Source organism: Plasmodium knowlesi (assembly GCF_000006355.2).
Source record: "Plasmodium knowlesi strain H genome assembly, chromosome: 11".
NCBI classification, from domain to species: domain Eukaryota; phylum Apicomplexa; class Aconoidasida; order Haemosporida; family Plasmodiidae; genus Plasmodium; species Plasmodium knowlesi.
Window position 1 is genome coordinate 1465504 of NC_011912.2, and position 17379 is coordinate 1482882.

General features: G+C 41.1%; 4 protein-coding genes across 4 annotated transcripts; 2 read left to right on the forward strand and 2 right to left on the reverse strand.

Moving 5' to 3' along the window:
* Window positions 1-1423: 1423 nt before the first annotated feature.
* Window positions 1424-7756, forward strand: PKNH_1131400 (conserved protein, unknown function; the record flags this gene model as incomplete). Its single annotated transcript, XM_039114143.1, has 14 exons — window positions 1424-1512; window positions 1629-1754; window positions 2146-2279; window positions 2437-2585; window positions 2739-2844; window positions 2996-5541; window positions 5668-5742; window positions 5868-5958; window positions 6077-6144; window positions 6322-6383; window positions 6537-6648; window positions 6862-7244; window positions 7458-7560; window positions 7679-7756. 14 exons carry the CDS (start codon window positions 1424-1426, stop codon window positions 7754-7756), a joined length of 4122 nt encoding a protein of 1373 aa, XP_038969763.1.
* A 284-nt stretch (window positions 7757-8040) lies between these two features.
* Window positions 8041-11523, reverse strand: PKNH_1131500 (phosphatidylinositol N-acetylglucosaminyltransferase subunit GPI1, putative; the record flags this gene model as incomplete). The annotated part of the gene is made up of 10 exons (XM_039114144.1): window positions 8041-8166; window positions 8317-8327; window positions 8495-8611; window positions 8792-8881; window positions 8971-9041; window positions 9225-9304; window positions 9476-9605; window positions 9767-9868; window positions 10039-11126; window positions 11368-11523. 10 exons carry the CDS (start codon window positions 11521-11523, stop codon window positions 8041-8043), a joined length of 1971 nt encoding a protein of 656 aa, XP_038969764.1.
* Window positions 11524-12398: 875 nt separating this feature from the next.
* PKNH_1131600 (heptatricopeptide repeat-containing protein, putative) lies at window positions 12399-15396 on the forward strand (the record flags this gene model as incomplete). Its single annotated transcript, XM_002261452.2, has 2 exons — window positions 12399-13921; window positions 14088-15396. The coding sequence occupies 2 exons, from the start codon at window positions 12399-12401 to the stop codon at window positions 15394-15396; spliced, it is 2832 nt and encodes a 943-aa protein (XP_002261488.2).
* A 267-nt stretch (window positions 15397-15663) lies between these two features.
* PKNH_1131700 (trafficking protein particle complex subunit 6A, putative) lies at window positions 15664-16611 on the reverse strand (the record flags this gene model as incomplete). Its single annotated transcript, XM_002261453.2, has 2 exons — window positions 15664-15695; window positions 15888-16611. The coding sequence occupies 2 exons, from the start codon at window positions 16609-16611 to the stop codon at window positions 15664-15666; spliced, it is 756 nt and encodes a 251-aa protein (XP_002261489.2).
* Window positions 16612-17379: the final 768 nt, after the last annotated feature.

The window sequence follows — 17379 nt, forward strand, 5'->3', positions numbered from 1 at the left end:
TCTCATTTAACTGGACGCTCCTTGGAATGAATGCCAAAACGCTTTTTATGTCTGCGGGGGGATGTGTGGGGAAACAATATATCTCAGTTGCGCTATATGTAGAGACACACGTGGCAACGTGTATAGAAAAGGCGCATCCACATGGGGCCAGATTTTAAGGCTACTCCTTACTCATATTTTCCTTCAAATCCTGGTAGTTTCTCTTTTTCGGGTTAATACTGATTTTTTCACCTGCACATGATAATAGGAAGTTCAAAAAAGGGAAGTTCATTTGGAGTGCATTCGGGCATACATAAGGTAGGCAGTAGATACGGAGGAATTTTTTCACGGGAAGGTTGCACGCACACGCCTCTATATATGTGGGCTGTGAACCTGTGTGTATTTACCGTTAAGTTGCTTACCTGATTCATTGGGGGGGGTTGCCTTAACAACATCCTCCTTTTTCTGTGTCTCCCTGTTCATTGGTGGGGATTCTTAGAATAGCAGCTGCGACTGGATATGCCGCTGTGGTAGCGTTGCGACGAATGTTGCGACGAATGCTGTGACTACTGCTGTGCTTACTCCCGTGACTACGGCCACGGCTATAGCTACGATGGAGCTTACCCCCGTAGGTGCCCCCGTGGCCTGCACAGTTACAGCCGCAATTTCGTACAACGGCATACGCAGTAGGTTTTTTTTTTTTTCTTTTTCGTTTTTGTTATTTTGGGGATTCCTTTCTCCGTTTACATTCGCAGAGTACTACTGGACTTAGCAGAAAACTTCTCGCTTGTATGGAAGTGTGTGTTTATCCTTTCGCAGAAAAAAAAAAAAAAAAAAAAAAAGTAAAAACGGAAAACAATTTAACGCAAAGTTGTAAAAAAAAAAATGGGCAAAAGGGGGCAGAAAAGGGAAACAAAAAGTGCGAAGTGGCAAAAAGGCAAAGGTGGGGCAAAATGTACCGAGCGGACACCAAAAGCACGCCAAAAAACAAATTTTTTTTTTTTTTCTTTTTTTTCGTATGACTTTACCCCGTGTAGTTGTTAGGAAAAGAAGAAAAAGGCAAAGGAGGAACAGAAACAAGCAAAAATAAAAATGAATAAAAAAAAAAATAATAAAATAAAAAAATAAAAAAAAACAGGGCTGAAACATAATTTACGAACGTGAATGCAAATGCGCATAAGAATGTAATTCCCACGCACATTGTGCAACGTTAAGTGAGAAGACGAGGAAGCAAACATAGAGAAATGGGAAGAAAAAAAAAACTCGTTTGACTCACCATGAATGTCTCCAAAAAAGCACATAAACAACACAGCATAAAATATGCATATCAAGTTGACTTTTCCATGCCCTGTAATTTGGGTATGCCTTAATGTCAACGCTTTAAAGTGTTTGTAGAGTTTTGTTAAAAAAAAAAATTTTTTTTTTTTTTTTTTCCGTTGCAAACATGTGGAATGTATTTAATTTCAATAATTTTGACGACAAACTGAAGAACAACAAAAATGAGAAAGAAGTTTATACGCACGAGGACTTGAGGTAGGCCAGTTGGGTCCACACATTGGGTTCCACACAGTGTATAGCCTCGTTTAAGGGAGCGTGTCCGCATGGTGTCCCAACGATGTCCGTATCGCCTCCTCTCCCCGCCCATGTAGGTACTACTTTGAAAAACTGGTGAAGATAAACCTAAACAACGTTAACATAAACAACTTCATCGAGCTCCTGCGGAAAATCACGCAGATAACAATTTGGGGTGACAAATATGATGATCAGATTTTCCAGTAAGGAGGAGGGGAATACCCGATAAGGGAGAACAACTACACTTCCAGAGAATTGTCCATGTGTAGCTGCCTTGTCTTTGTACCTTCCTGTCATTGTAGCAGCCTGTCATTGTAGCAGCCTGTCATTGTAGCAGCCTGTCATTGTAGCAGCCTGTCATTGTAACTGCCTGTCATTGTAACTGCCTGTCATTGTAACTGCCTGTCATTGTAACTGCCTGTCATTGTAGCTGCCTGTCATTGTAGCTGCCTGTCATTGTAGCAGCCTGTCATTGTAACTGCCTGTCATTGTAACTGCCTGTCATTGTAACTGCCTGTCATTGTAGCTGCCTGTCATTGTAGCTGCCTGTCATTGTAGCTGCCTGTCATTGTGGCTGCCCGTTCCTCCTCGAAGGTACTTCTGCGAAGACAACATCTTCAACCACTTCATATACCTGTTGAGGCAAAACATTAACAAGAGCATAAGGATTCAAATTTACCAGTCCCTCACGCTACTGATACAGAACCTGCAAAAGGACATTTCTCTGTGTAAGGATTGAGCTCCCAGGTGGCTATGGATTGGGGGGGAGCTGAAAAAGAGCGAAAAAGAAGGAAGGTTCATAACGACTTGATAAAGAATTATGAACGAATTCTGGGAGAATTTTGAATGAATTCATAACCGTGACGTTTCCGCCCCCTCCTGCAGATTACATCTTCAGCAACAACAAAATCAACAACCTAATTTACACGACGTTCATTTATCAAGATGATGAGATTATGCCCTACTACATTTCCATGATAAAATCCATTTCGTTTTTCCTGAACTATCACACATCCAAGTTCTTCTTTAATGAGGTAAGTTACAGGTAAATTGGCTGCATGCAGCTCGACGAATGCCACCTTCTTATTAGGTGTGTACATACAGAGACAAGTTGTTACCTTCATTTACTACCCCTCCCCCAACCTAAACCTTCTATCCCCGCTTTCCTTCTTTACCCTTCCACGAAGAAGAGTATGAAATTCCCCCTGTACACGGAGTCGCTGAGGCTGTACAAGTTTAACGACATCATCACGAGAACCTACGTTAAAAATATTATACTGAATATTTTGAAGAGTAAGTATTCCAGGATGGAGATTCCTGTGGCGACCTCTTCCATATTTTGAATTACCGCATTCGATGGAGTTCTCACATGGCTCCACGCCACTATTCACACATGGTTTCTACATCCTTCCTTGTGCACTTGACTGACCCCATCTCTTTTCAGTCGAAGATGAAGGAATTGAAAACCTTATCCTCCTTCGATCAGCTTTCTTCACCATCCTCGTTTGCTACCTCCGCAATCATATCATAAGGATGAACAAAATTTATACAAAAATAAAGGAGTCTGAAAAATTAAAAAAAATATTTAACACATATCTGGAGGAAGTGGACGATGTCTTATACTTTTTTGAAGACATGTTGAACTGCCAGAAGAAAAGAATAAATGATATGCTCATAGTGAAATTGTTGATTTATTTTTTTTTTCCTATGATTGGTTCTTTCCATAGCTCCATATACTTCGACTGTGTAGGGGGGTATGGCGAGGGGGGCATCTACGAGGAAGGCGCAGATAGTATCAGGAGGAATGATCCTGAGAATGACCGTGCCTATGGGGATAACTCCCAAAGGAGAGACATCGAAGGGGGAGATAAAAGGGAAGAAGCGCTCTTCCTCCAGGAAGGACAAGTGACCAATTCCTCCACTAATCCTGCCAACTGTGGCAGTATCGATTATGTGTACTTCTCCAATCAGAAGAAGGACGAGGAGAAAGCTTCTTCAGTTGAGGGGGAGGAGATAGGGAGGGATGTTCCCGCAGATAGTGAGGTGAATGGGGAAGTCGCCACAGATGATCATTCGAAAATTGAAATGGAGGAGGGGGTGGTGGTGGCCGAGGAGGACCGCTCCGGGGAAAACAAACCCTGTGACGCTGAGGAGGTTGAGCAGGGAGAGAAGGTGAACCAAAGCGACCCCCCACAGGAAGTGATAGAGAACATAAAGGGTAATAATCATGTGCCATTTATAAAGATATTCGATAGAAATTTAAGTAACGTAAAGAATTTTCACTTTTGCAAAAGTTTGTCTTCCTCGAATGCGTCCTCGGTGAATTCGAATTTGAGTAACGTCGAAATGGAGAAGGCGGTTAAGGTAGAGCCGCAATCGCAAGGAGGTTCGGAACCGCAGAAAGAAACGCCAATCGAGGCGGAGGGATCAATCCTGGCAGAAGGGCCAACCCAGGAGAAATCAATTAGCAGCGCGAAGAAAAGCGGGAAGAAGGGAGACAACACATACGAGTTCCTATACTTCAGAGGGAGAAAAAGTTCCAATAAGGAAAAAGCGGCGGAAAATAACCCCCCCCAGGGAGTGAAGGAAGGGAAAGAAGTGGAGAGTGAGGAGCATGCACAGGGAGAAGTTCAAAAGGATGGTTTGAAAAGGGACGAGCAATTCATCAACGAGAATGAATTGAAAGATAGCTACTTCAGAAAACGGAAGAAGAAGAAAATTTTCATACAGATGACCTCGACGAATGGGGTTCTTCATAAGAAAAGGCGGGGCAAGTCGGTGAATGGGAATGGTAGTGGTGTCTGTCCCGGCGTAGAGGACGAACTAGGCGAGGCGCAACAATTGATGGAGGGCGGTGTCTTCTGGGAGCAAGTGCAAAAGCACAACCTGACCCACCTGTGCCACTTGGAGATCCCAACGCTACAGAAAAAAATTACCTTCGACGATAACGTTAGCAGCGACCTGTACAACTACCTCTTCAATTTCAACAACTTCACAACCAAGGTACTCAAGCACTATCAGAACAAAATGAGCATTACAAATGTATATTACAATATTTTCAAATTAAGTCTCCTTCTACACCCCCTATGTTACGTCAACTCTTTTAAAAATTTTTCTATCCTATACAACTACTTAATCAACACCACCTTGTCTCTCTTCATACTGATACGATCACTGAATATTTTGAAGAACGACAGGTTAAATCAAATTGTCTACTCTCTCATTTTTGGGGAATATATCAATGTCCATTTTTTGCATCGAATTTTATGCAATGACCTCAACGACCCCTACTTCTACAACTACTTCTTTGATACCAATAAGAAGATGAACATTAGTGAAAATCCTACTGACGACGTGGAGTTTGAAAATGTGTATTGCTCTTCTATTGATTATTTACTCCCTGAGTATAACAAGGAGGAGGAGATGGTTACCCTGGATTTGGTAAAAGGCTATTACATAGGGGAGGGGACAACCTCCCAGGAAGGGTCAATTGGTTGTATTCCCGGTGGACAAGGTGAAGATAATACCCACGCGGTGAAAGCACCCAGTCCAACCGCCACCACAACAACAGCAACAGTTGTAACACCTGAGGTTATGAGGAAGTACGACGAACTGAGCAACCCCATACTATTAAACTTCCTCCTCCTGATGAATGTACAGAAGGAAAAAAATATAAAAAAATGTGAAAAGGATAATATGAAGAATAAAATATCAGATGTGTACCTGCTCCTAAGCATCCAGTTCGCTTCGAATTTTGTGAAATCCTACAATGGAAAAATGAGCGACATAGGTATCCCCTTTTTTCAGATTTCTCACCACAACTTTGTATATGTTTTCTGGAGCATCATTAATGTACATATAAATAATTTGTACCTTCGAATTATAACGCTGAAGCTACTGATAAATTTGACAATGATATACATTGAGATGATAGAGGACAAGCGTGTGTGTGTGGACTTCGCGGCACCCCTGCTGGGGCTAATTCAAAAGGTGCGACATGTAATCGATCAACCAAATGGACCGATGTGCAATCGATCAACCAAATCAACCGATATGCAATCGATCATCGCAACAGCTCAGTTACTTTCCACCTGCACAACCCCCCTCTTCCTACAGATCAAGAAAAAGCTAGCCCAAAAAATCAAAAGCATCATTGGGAAGATGGAGTACAAAGTGTGCCAGATTTTTTGGGTAACGCTTCCACTGTGCCTTGCTGCTTGGGCCAGACCCTGGCACGAACGACCTTTTATATGATTGTCCACACATTGCACGGTTCCTTTTTTTTTTTTTTTTTTTTTTTTTTTTTTGACCCATAGGAGGAAAGCAAAATATACGAGAACTGCTTTCAGGAGAAGATTAACATTTGCCGGGACTCTGTCCTCATAAACATCGTGAATGATGTTGATGGTATGTCGTCAATCGGTTGGAAGTGCAAAGGAGCGAGCATGCCACTAGTGTGTGTTAATTTATTTATATATAATATGTACATAATATATATATATTCTTTTTTTCTTTTTTTTTTCAGAGTCAGGCGACAACAACTTCCTGTGCTACCCCGTTTCGCAGATTGAAATATATCGGAGAAATGTACATGTAAGGTTTGAGTGACGACGTCGGGGCTGTAAAGTCTCCGCGAGTACCTTCACCAGGATGCGTGTTTGTCCCAAAGTTGATCGGTTGAACATCGGTTGGTTTGATTCATCGGGTTAATGATCGCTTCGATACCCCCCCCCCCCTTTTTTCACCGTTCCCTCTTTTGTCACTTGTCAGGTCCTATTCGCCCTAGACGGAGTGTCTAAAAAATTGCAGAAACTTCTTTCCTTCAAGAGAAGGTAATATTAAAAAAAAAAAAAAAAAAAAAGGAAGAAAAAAATGAAAAAAATGAAAAAGACGAAGCGTGAGAAGATAGAACGAACAAATCGACGTTTCCATCCTTTACACATACATACATACACACACACACACACACACACACACCCTTGCAGTGAGCAGGAGCATACCATTCCATTCGACTTTAACTACAACGACATGTCTGCTCTGATTGACATAAAGAACAAGAACACCATCAAGTGCTACCTGAAGAATAGCAACAAAATTGTAATTCGACTTTTCTCCCCCGATTAGCGGGCCGTTATTTGCTCAGTCGTGTGTACATGCGATTGTGTTGTGGATGCATGTGGTTATGTTGATACATGGCAATCCTTGGTCTTTGGTGTAATTGTTATAGTCCCATAATTTCTGCGGAATGCTAACCGGTAACGACTGCCACCCTTGTTATATATTTATTTTATTTTTTCTTTCCCCTTTCAGTTCAACTGCTATTACATCGAAGACAACACGAACTTCCTGCTGTGTATCCCCTCCAACAGTCACGTGAACCAGGCACTCATCATTTTCAGCTACCCACTAATGCTTATCGATCTGTACATAGATAAAAACGACAACAAAAAATTGATAATCCACATTTACGGTTACAACAATGAGGATCCTAGCAACGTGGAGGATTTTTCCACAGGGAATTTTAACAATTCGGAAAAAATATTTCACAACAACAATTTGGAGAGTAATTACATGAACACTGTCAGATGTTACAGCTCGAATAATGAAGATGGCCTTTTGGAGGAGAGCCCCAAAGTGCACAAAAACGACTACATCCTGAATAAGTACAGCTCTGCCTACAAGAAGAACAGGACGTAAGGACATTCCCCACGCATACGCAACGAGGGAGAGAAAAACCCAACTCAGTGTATGAGGATGCACTTAATTGAACTTCTCCTTAAGTGTCTTCTCACCGTTCAATTATCAATTTAAGCATTTCCCACGTGTGCACCTCCTTCAACTTTTACATGCCCGCTCCCTCTTTCTTTCTTTTTTTTTTTTTTTTTTTTTTTTTTTTTCCATCACAGCATAACTAATATGAAGAAGGAATGGTGTCACAAGGAACTGAACTTCATGAAGAACATCCTTAAGCTGAACTTTTATGACACCACGAGATCTCTCATTGTCTACGTAAGTTTGCCCCCCCCCCCCCTTTGTGCGCTTTACCTTTTTCTTCACGAACATTTTTCCATTCCTTCTTTATATGCCTTTTCCTCATGTTTCGCTTTCATTTCTTTCCATTTTGCAGAAGGAAGTCAAATCAGGGATACAACACATAAACGATAAGTATAAGAAGAAGTTGGAGGAATACCTCAACACCTTTTAATGCATGTGTACAGTTTGAGCGTTAAAAAAAAAAAAAAAAAAAAATAGAAGGTTGGATGTGTTTCCATCCCGTTTGTGTATGTACACACCCTATGTCCATTTTTCTGTAAACCGTTTTTTTTTTTTTTTTTTTTTTTTTTCTCCGCCTATTGAAGTTTTACCACTCGAGTTTGACCGGGCGTGGAACCTTATTTGTGTCCCGTTCCACCCCTTTTTGTTTTCCCTTAACTTTTTTTTTAAATTCATCAATGCGTCATTTGATCAGCTTCTGCTACTAGTAGGAGCTCACTCTTCACCCTTCCGGCTGATGAAGATGCCCAGGAACAAATTCATTTTGTCGAAAAATGCAAAATTGTCGTTTTCCAGAAGGAGGTAGTGTGACTTGGGAAAATCTGTCCATTCCATGTTATGCTAATAAGGGTGGGAAAAAAAAAAATAAAATAAATAAATAAATAAAGGAGAGAAAAAATTCAAGCGGAAAGACAAAATGGTAATTGTCACGGGGGAGATGAGGACATGGGAATAGGGAGAAGCGTCGTTGGCCGCCTGTACTACTTATACCACTGGTTTGTCTAAAGAGCCAAAGGAAGAAAAAAAAAAAAAAAAATGGGTGAAATGGGCCGATTGATGGGGTCGAAAATGGGGTAATATAATCGGGAAGTACTATACAAGGGTACCATTCTGTAGCGATACTACTTTGTAATGGCACCCTTGGGATTTTCCTCCTCCTTGAACATACCCACGGTGAGCCTTATCCCCTTGCTGATGTAACCATTCTGCGAGTTCCTCAAAAGGAGGATATAAAAAGGAGTGTACAAGATGATTTCCTTCAAGAAGGAGAGGAAATATATAATTCCTGAGGATGGGAGAGGAGCGTTTGTTCAAATGTGTATTTACTATTATGTGCACACATGTGGGCCTATGCGTGTGATGGTGTAGTCCCTTATGTACAGTTTTTTTCTCCCCCATCCCCCTTGGGGGCATCCACCACTTCGCCGCCTCAAAATGTTATATTGAACTGACTAATTCAACTTACTCCTGATGACGACGTAAATAATTCCGAAAACTAAAAAGAGCACAAGAACGGTTGGGTACAAAAAAATCAGTATGGTAAAGAGGATGGTGCCTGTGGAAGAAGGGGGCAATTACATGGGAGTAAGGTGTGATGGTGTCTTCTCCTCCGTCTGGGTCGTATCTCCCCCTCGGTGTACCTACCAAGAATGACCTCCTCATTGGTGTAGTAATTTGTGTCCACTCGTAGTTTCAAAATATTCCATTTTTTCCCACTGCAAAAAAAGAAAAAAATAGGACAAGGTAAAAAAGGAGAAAGAATGTCAGATGAAATGAGTATTCGGTTGTAACTTTCACTGGTGCTCCTTTCTGGCAACATGTCGAAAGGTTCTGTGGTGAATATGCACAAGTGGACTAGCTAGCCAACCATTATCTTTGATTAATCGTCGGAGACTTACTTGAACAGGAGGTAAAGAGAATACATGTTGCTGTGGAATATAGAGAGAATTTTTTTTAGGAAATTGAAAATGAGTGTGACCTAAAAAGTTGTGTGGCGGAGAATGGGTGTAAGGAGGCGCAGCTCGAAATAATCATCCCAGTCAAGTGGATGAGTGGTGATCCAACTGAGGAGGACGACAAAAATGAGGCGGAGACAAAAATGAGACGACCTCCTCGTCCTCCATACGCTGTCGCCATTATATCTCCCTACATGGAGAGTTATCAATTTCAGGTAGTCCATAAAGAAAGAGAGAAAAAAGGAAACCCCGCAGAGGGATGATAGTTTTAGGATTTGTACAGCGGAGGAGCTCCTTAATGAAAACACATTTTTGAAATAATCCCTGAAGAGATGAATCGGTGGTGGTGTGGCGTTGCATGAATCAGGATGAGAATTACGCATGGTGGAATGTTTGTTCGAGTGGGTCCCCTTGGCTGTTTATGTTCATACGTCAGAGCAAACACTCCACTCTTGATGGGGCATGTAGCGACGAGGTGCACGAACCATTTGTCCAGGATGGAGACGATTATACTTCCAATAAAGGAGGTGAAGTTGTTGTTTAGCTTCAACCCCAGAGGGTTCTGCAGTAGGGTTCCCAGTATTGACCTGTTTGAAAAAGGGGCGCAAGAAAAATGAAGAGCAGAATATGTAGAAGAAGTTGAAAAAGTAGATAAGGGGATCCTTAGTCTCTTAAGCATGGTAAAGCTAAGATTGTCATTCCACAAGGCATCTATCCGGAAAAACTATTCCCTTCGCTTTTCCACTCGTATGCCTACGTCAACGTGCCGGAGTCGTATAAAACGCTTGCTTTCTGAAAAGCGACATGCAAGTTTATTATTTCATGAGAGAGTATCATAAAGACGAAGAAGCCCAACATAACATCTATGATGAAATTACACAATCGAATCAAGAGTAGCTCTTTGTATTTTGCATAATCAGGTGGACTGTGTCTATTTCTCATTAGGCTAGTCAACAGGGGGTGCCATTGCGAATGCATGTGCAACCTGTCTTTGAAAAAACTGAGGGAACTTTTTATATTTCTAGAAAAAAACCTCGTGTATATTTTGTCTAATATACACAGGAGGTAGTAAAATGATGTGGTCAGTGATGAGACAAGGTAGGTTAAAAATAAGAGGACCGAAAGGATACATCTTACGTTTTGCTCTGCCAGATTGGTGGTGTCGTCCTGATCACCGCGAGGACCATTTTCCTCTCCACCTTTTTCTATCCTATCTGCGTACTCGTTTCTTTTATTCAATAGGGTGATTATTTCATGCATGTTCAATTCCTGCTCTTTTCTCTCGTTCCTCTCGTTCCCTATGTGTCCATTGCTACAATGTGATCTATTCAAATGGTCCAACCGATCTGTCTGTTCAGTCTGCCCGTCCTTGTCGATATCCCATTTAAGATGGCTTCCATCACAAGGGGATGTTTCTTGATTTTCCTTTTCCATGCTGTTTCCCCTGTAGATATCATCAGATTCTATTTTATCCCTATCGACTTGTTTGTCTTTCTCGTGGTGGCACTCTTCTGCCCCCTTTTTTTTAACTGTCTTCTTTTCCAACATACCATCTTTCCTAAGTGCCTCCCAAACGAGCCTACTCACATGGTCATCCGAAATGATATAAATGTACTTGCTCAAATTATACAGTATGAATAGGGCATCTTGATTTTTTATCTCTTCTGTTTGTCCACTTATAAGCATGGGCCTCCCTCCATAATGAGCCACATACAGATAGTTACAACCATTTTCGTCTTGTCGTTTTAACGCACTCGCTTTGTGTATGTCATCCACATCCTGCGCGAAGAATAGCTCGCCAACTATTTGGACCCCTTCGAGGTGGCCCTTTGCGCAGTTGCCATTCTGCAGGGTAAGGGGTAGGGTGGGGTGAAAACGTACCTCGTTAGGAGAGAAAATGATATTTGGGGAGGGGGGGTAAACCTGACTAATTCCCCATATTGAATCAAAAATGCATTATTTCCACGAACGTTGAAGGAGAGAGGACTCGAAAATTTTTACTGTTAGACAAGTTCAGTACGTGCATGTGGCATACACATGGGAGTGTTTTTTTTTTTTTTTTTTTTTTTTTTTTTTTTTTCCCTACCTGCTTGTGTGTAACATGAATCACTACGTATGTGTTATGTCTGCGGACTCCATACAGGTAGTGTTTTGACTTGGCCTTGGTTGACTCCACTTGTTGTGGAAAGAATATGTTAAGGCAGTTCCTCCGTGGAGCGGAGCCATCCTTTTCTTGGCTCATTTTTTGGGCTCGGCGTTGTCGCTCGACTTTACTGCAATCCCTCCTGAAACCATCTTGCACGGGTAGGGCGCTTCTCCACTTATAGTCTTATTACACATGTCGTGAATAATCGCCTGCTGATGTTCCCTCACATACAATCATTTTCACGTCGAAAGAAATGTAACGTTCGGCAAGGAGACCGTGGGCACTAACAGATGTGCACGTGATATATTTCTCCCTGGGTGGGTGTTAAATTGACAAAAAAAAAAAAAAAAAAAAAAAAAAAAAAAAAAAATATAAATTGTGCTTTCCCGAAAAGGGTGTGCCTTGTAACCTGCACAAATGTATTTGTGCATACAGATTAGGGAGAAAATCAAGTAGCGTAGATTTTTTTTTGCCAGTCCAAATGTAGTAGCTCGCGTGCGTTTCCTTGTGGTCATATTTTTTGTTCCACACTTTAGCATTAACTAATGAGCGGAGAGTGGTTGTTCGCCTTTTTTTTCAGGTGTGCACTGTGAGAAGTGGAAAAAAAAGGAAGTAGATATGTTTCTATTGGATGAAGTACCTTCGCATGTAGGTGATTTTTTTTTTTTTCTCTTTCTGGGGTAGAGGCGTAGTAACCGCGCTTTTATTTTTGGTGCAGTTGTTTCCTTAATGGTCCCGACGTTTTTTTTCTTTTTTTTTTTTTTTTTTTTTTTTTTTGGCGTACCATTTATTTTTTTTTCCCTACCCCGTTGATCACCTCTATATAACATGATTAGAGAAAACACAAAATGAGAGGAGAAGCCTGCGAAGAGAAGGAACAGAAAAATACTATACACCATACAGTGAGCAAGGCTTAGGGGGAGGAGGTGGAGAGAGAGTTGTCGTTTAACACATTATATCCCTATGTCAAGATGCGTACAGATAAATTAGGAATTTACCTTGTTGGGAAGAGGAAGACCCATGGGAGGGTTATTCGCCTGTCGCAGGGTGGGCTGCGTGCCCGCTCGAGGGAATTCACCACAGGGGGGGGTGTTGAGGCCCCCGCTCTCGGTGCCCTGGCGAAGGTCCTTATCGACCCGATGAGTTCGACACAGAGACCACATAGGGACAAAATTTTTTCGGCCTACACGAAAAGCTATATCCATAAGGAGAGCGAACAAACCCTCATTCTATGTCTAAAGAGATTAAACGAGTTGGAAAAGAGCAAGAAGGATGCAAAATTATCGCAGTACATATATGAACTGCAAAACTTATCAAAATCAAAGGTGATGTATAACGTATTGAAACAAATAAAGTTAGTTCATAATTTATTTGAAAGTGTTAACACACAGATAGGAACTGAGTCCTTATCTCCGTCACTCCTACTTTCAGTTGCCATGAGTTACAAAAAATTACGCCTTAATAAATACACCTATTTTAAAAACGTACTGCGAGCTGTATGTAACAATATAAAGGTGTACAAGACGAACAAGTTAACGAAACTACTTTCGTCGGAAGGTGGGAATGTCGAAAACAGCGATGATTACAAACATACGGTGGAGTTGATAAAAAGGATGAATAATCGGAATAAGAAGCGAAGAAGAATCAACATGTTAAATGTTTACACCAATGTACTGAACAATAGCACTCTGAGTTATATTCTCTATGCCTACTCTACTATGTTTTGCTCGCCCAATGAGTATGTTCTATATATGTGCAAATATATCCTTCTAAATTCATGCATGATGAACCACCTAGATATGTTATGTATTCTACACTTCTTGAGAAGGATAAGTGTTAAAATACGTAAGAGCGATATCGTGGTATATTCGAATGTGAAGGCACCGATGCGACGTGGAGAAGAAACAATATTTGGTAAGCTAGATGTTGCGAAAGACGAAGAACAGTTAATCAGTAGAGATAGCACCATCCATGATGACAAGAAGCAGAATATTCGTCGGGACAATTCCACCGTGACTGAGGGAGAAAACAAATTTATTCTTAACCACAGTAGTCATTTGAAAGGCCAAGGCACAAAGAACCCGTATGATGAACACAGGAACACCTACATGAAACTCCTCAGATGTATAATTCATATCCTAAAAAAGAGAAAAACACATTTCTGTGAAAATCCAACTATCTTAATATCCATTCTCTATAATTTTTACAAACTTAACTTGGTTCCCATTGAAATATTTTACTCTTTTCATAACCGCATAAAGAAGGAAATAAAAAATGTAGAAATAAAATCTGTTGCTCTTTATTTACACATTTTGAGTGATATTCAGTTTGATCTTAGAAGCTATAAATGCTTGTATAAACATTTGGCATCCGTTTTTGAGGATCGTCAGAAGCATTTCGATCTGTTGTCCGTGTGCTTGTCTTTTTACTCTCTCTCCAAGAATAGGCATTACGAGGAGTCCTTCGTGCGCGTCTGCCTGGACCTGTTCCGTAGGTATGCACATGATAGATTTTTCCAACAATACCAATTTGCCCCTATGGGATGTGCTACCCATGGGAGGTATCACCAATGAGAATTGTGTTCCTCTTTTTTTTTTTTTACTTCACACACACACTCCCCCCCCCCTCCCTCATGTTCATTGCCCACCACCACCTTGTAGGCACCCCCACAACCTGAACGACGTAAATATCACTAATGTGATTCACACAATGGGCAAAATAAAAATAGCCGACGATGACTTGCTCCACAAGTTATGCCAAGTAGTAACAAACAGGATAGATAATATCTCTGCGATAAACCTGAGCCTGATTGTCCTTAGCTTAGCAAAATTGAATTATCAGAATAGCGATTTCTACCTTCTATGTATGAATAAGGGCAAGGAGCTATTGTCGGTCTTCACAGAGAAGCAGTTAGTTGTATTCACCTACGGATTGGTGTTATCTCAAACGTTCAATTATCCTTTCATGGAAATGTTCTTTAGACAATATATAAGAATTAATAATACCAGTAACGTTAAAAGAAGGCAGATGTTATGCACCATTTGTTATTGCATATATGTGGAGAGACCATCCTTTTTGAATAACTTTCCTCTATCCATTAACAGTTTTTTGAAGAAGAACATACATTTTGTGCAGGACAAAGAGCGTGGAAAAATGCACGAAGAGATGGCTATCATTTTGAAGCACCTACGTGTAGACCGATTTGAAATATTGAAGAGAAAAAAACCATATGTGTTTGATATTTCCATTGGGGGAGAAACAGGAGAAAGAGAATTCTATATAGATTTCCTACTTCCGAAAAAACTGCTGCGGAATTCATGCAGCCTCAATGGATTCCACCAGATGAAAAAGCGCCACATGGATTTGCTTAATGTGAACCTCTTTCATCTGGACTTGGACTCGTACATGGGTCTGCAGACCATGCAAGACAAGGTGAATTTTGTTCGCCTCTTCTTGAAGGATGTGTGCTCTTACAATTTGAACCACCTAAATGAAGCTGACAGGGGGAAGAGAAAAGAAATAATCAACCTGGTTCGGTTCTGCGAGGAGGCTACCCAGGTGGCAAGTACCTCAGCTTCACAGAGGGATGGTCATCTCATCAAGAACCGAGGTTATCACATCTTCCCATCGTGCGGGAAAATCGAGAATGCAAAAAAAGGCCTTCAGAAAGGTCTCCCTGCGAGAGTGAATTACGAAGAGCCACTTAAAAAAAGAAAACAGATTTTCCTTGACATTGATGAAGAGAAGTTTTTCAGTGGTAGTGACTTGGATTCGTCGACTAAGCGGAAAGACCACATGGTAGCACACCCTGTGGACACACATGACGGTTCCACCCATTTGGAGTACTCCTCCCCGAAAAAGGAAACTTTTCTATTTGGAACCAAATGTCACGGGTTAAACAAACACGAGTACCTTGATGAGCGCAGTGGGAAAATTGTTATCACGAGAGGGTACGGGGTTGGAATGTAGGAAGGATTTAGTAGTCTTCCACACACTAATCGTCTGATGAGCTAAACAGGTTAGGGCTAAATATAACATGCCAGATGCAAATGGGTATCCCATTACCCTTCTGTACGAAGCGAAAGAAAGAGGTATATCCTCCCTCCCCCCCCCCCCTCGAGCTGTTACGTAAGTACCATAGAGATACTAATTTCTGCACACCTTCACATCATTTGATATAGACCCATCTGTTCATACCATTTTGTTGCTTCTAATAAGGGGATGAAATCCGACTTGTTAATCATCAATTATATTTATTTGGAAGGAGCCTACAGGATGGGATGTGGAGAGTGAACAGATAAGTGTACCAAGTTGAACACATAGATTGAAGAATCATTCGCTACTTTTGTGTCTGTGAAGTTTGGTTAGTCTAATATATGTTCGTAGCGCTGAACCAACCGCTAACACATCAGCGAGGTTCTCTCTTTTTTTTTTTTTTTTTTTTTTTTTCATTGTCGTACAAGTGGGGTAGTCCAATGTGTAGGTAACAGAACCCTTCATGCGGAACCGATTCAGAATTCCTTTGATAATGCCAAGTATAAGTACAAGGACGTAGTGAGTAAAGTTGGACTTTTGGTTCGTGTCGTTGTCAAGAAGTAAATGGTTTAGGTAAGAGCCTATATCGTTGTCGGTAAGCACATACACCCCTTTTTTGTAGGTCTGTATTTTATCGACATTTTTATTAAACAAAATTATCCACACATCTCTCCCGATTAGTTTGGCAATGTCCTTAAGATCACTAAAGTCGTTTTTGTAAATGAGAACTCTCTCGATGAGCTTCCTACCGATGTCTTTTCCCATGCCTTTTAATTTCCCCGATAAAATGTTAGATATCTTTTTTTCCTTTACACTCTGCGATGGGTACGTTGGGCCGTTCTTGCTTGTGCCACTTGGCTTAAGCGCGTTCGTGGAGGCGTCGCCATCTCCCAGAACATCTCCATTCAGACGGTCATGAGGCCCTCCGCTAATATTATCCTGCTCCTGGGGGGAGGCTCCTTGTTCTGCTTCTATCTCCTCCATTCCATAGGGTAACCTTTTTTCTGTTGACTCCCTAACAACGTTTTCATCATCAGAAACATCGTTACTTAATTCAAATTCATTCTTCCGTAAAATTTCATTATTCAATTTTATAATTTCGTATATCAACAATAGGAGGGTCGACTTAGATAGCATTCCCTCAGTCATATTTTTCCTCTCTCTGTGGGTTCAGAAGTTGTTTAGTTCATAGGGAGGTGTACGTGACTGTGTTAGGCCGAACCGCATGTTTTGCAAAAAAGGGGGAGGGCGTGCCTGGTGCGCTAGTTGGAGGGATATCTTGCGTCTAACGCCCTTTTATGGAATAAAGTTAAAACTGCGCATCCCACACGCTGGTGTTAAGGGAGCACGCGTAACGACTAGATTTATACACGGGTAGGGTTGTATAATAAAGGGAAAGGATAAGCTAAACACATACATCACTTCTTAAAATTCATCGAAAGGAAGAGGATTGTACGTCCACGCTTATTAACGTTAACTCGATATTTTCCCTTTCCAAAAAATTACCTTACTTTGTGTTTAGAATTTTTTTTTTTTTTCACATATTTCATTCCGGTGTGTCCTTGTCCTCTCAGCTTCGTCCTCCCTATTTCGCTACGATGAAGTAGGACCACTTGGGGGGAGAGTTTCCTTCTGCTCGTTAATCCGTGATGTGATAATATCTTTTACTCCATCAAGCGGACCACCTTGGCACATTCCCATTTGTATAGGGTGGAGGTCTCTGCTTCGTGGGCACTGTGCCGTCAGCAGAACGGTAGGAATCACAAGCAAAAATCAACACCGCTTTTGTAGCGAACTGAGAAGGAGAAAAAAAAAAAAAAAAAAAAAAATCCTCAGTTGTGTATTTTCTTTTCCCTTACACTTTTCCGCCTTTACAATTATGACGAACACAAGAGCATGCCATTCCGTAGGTGCTTC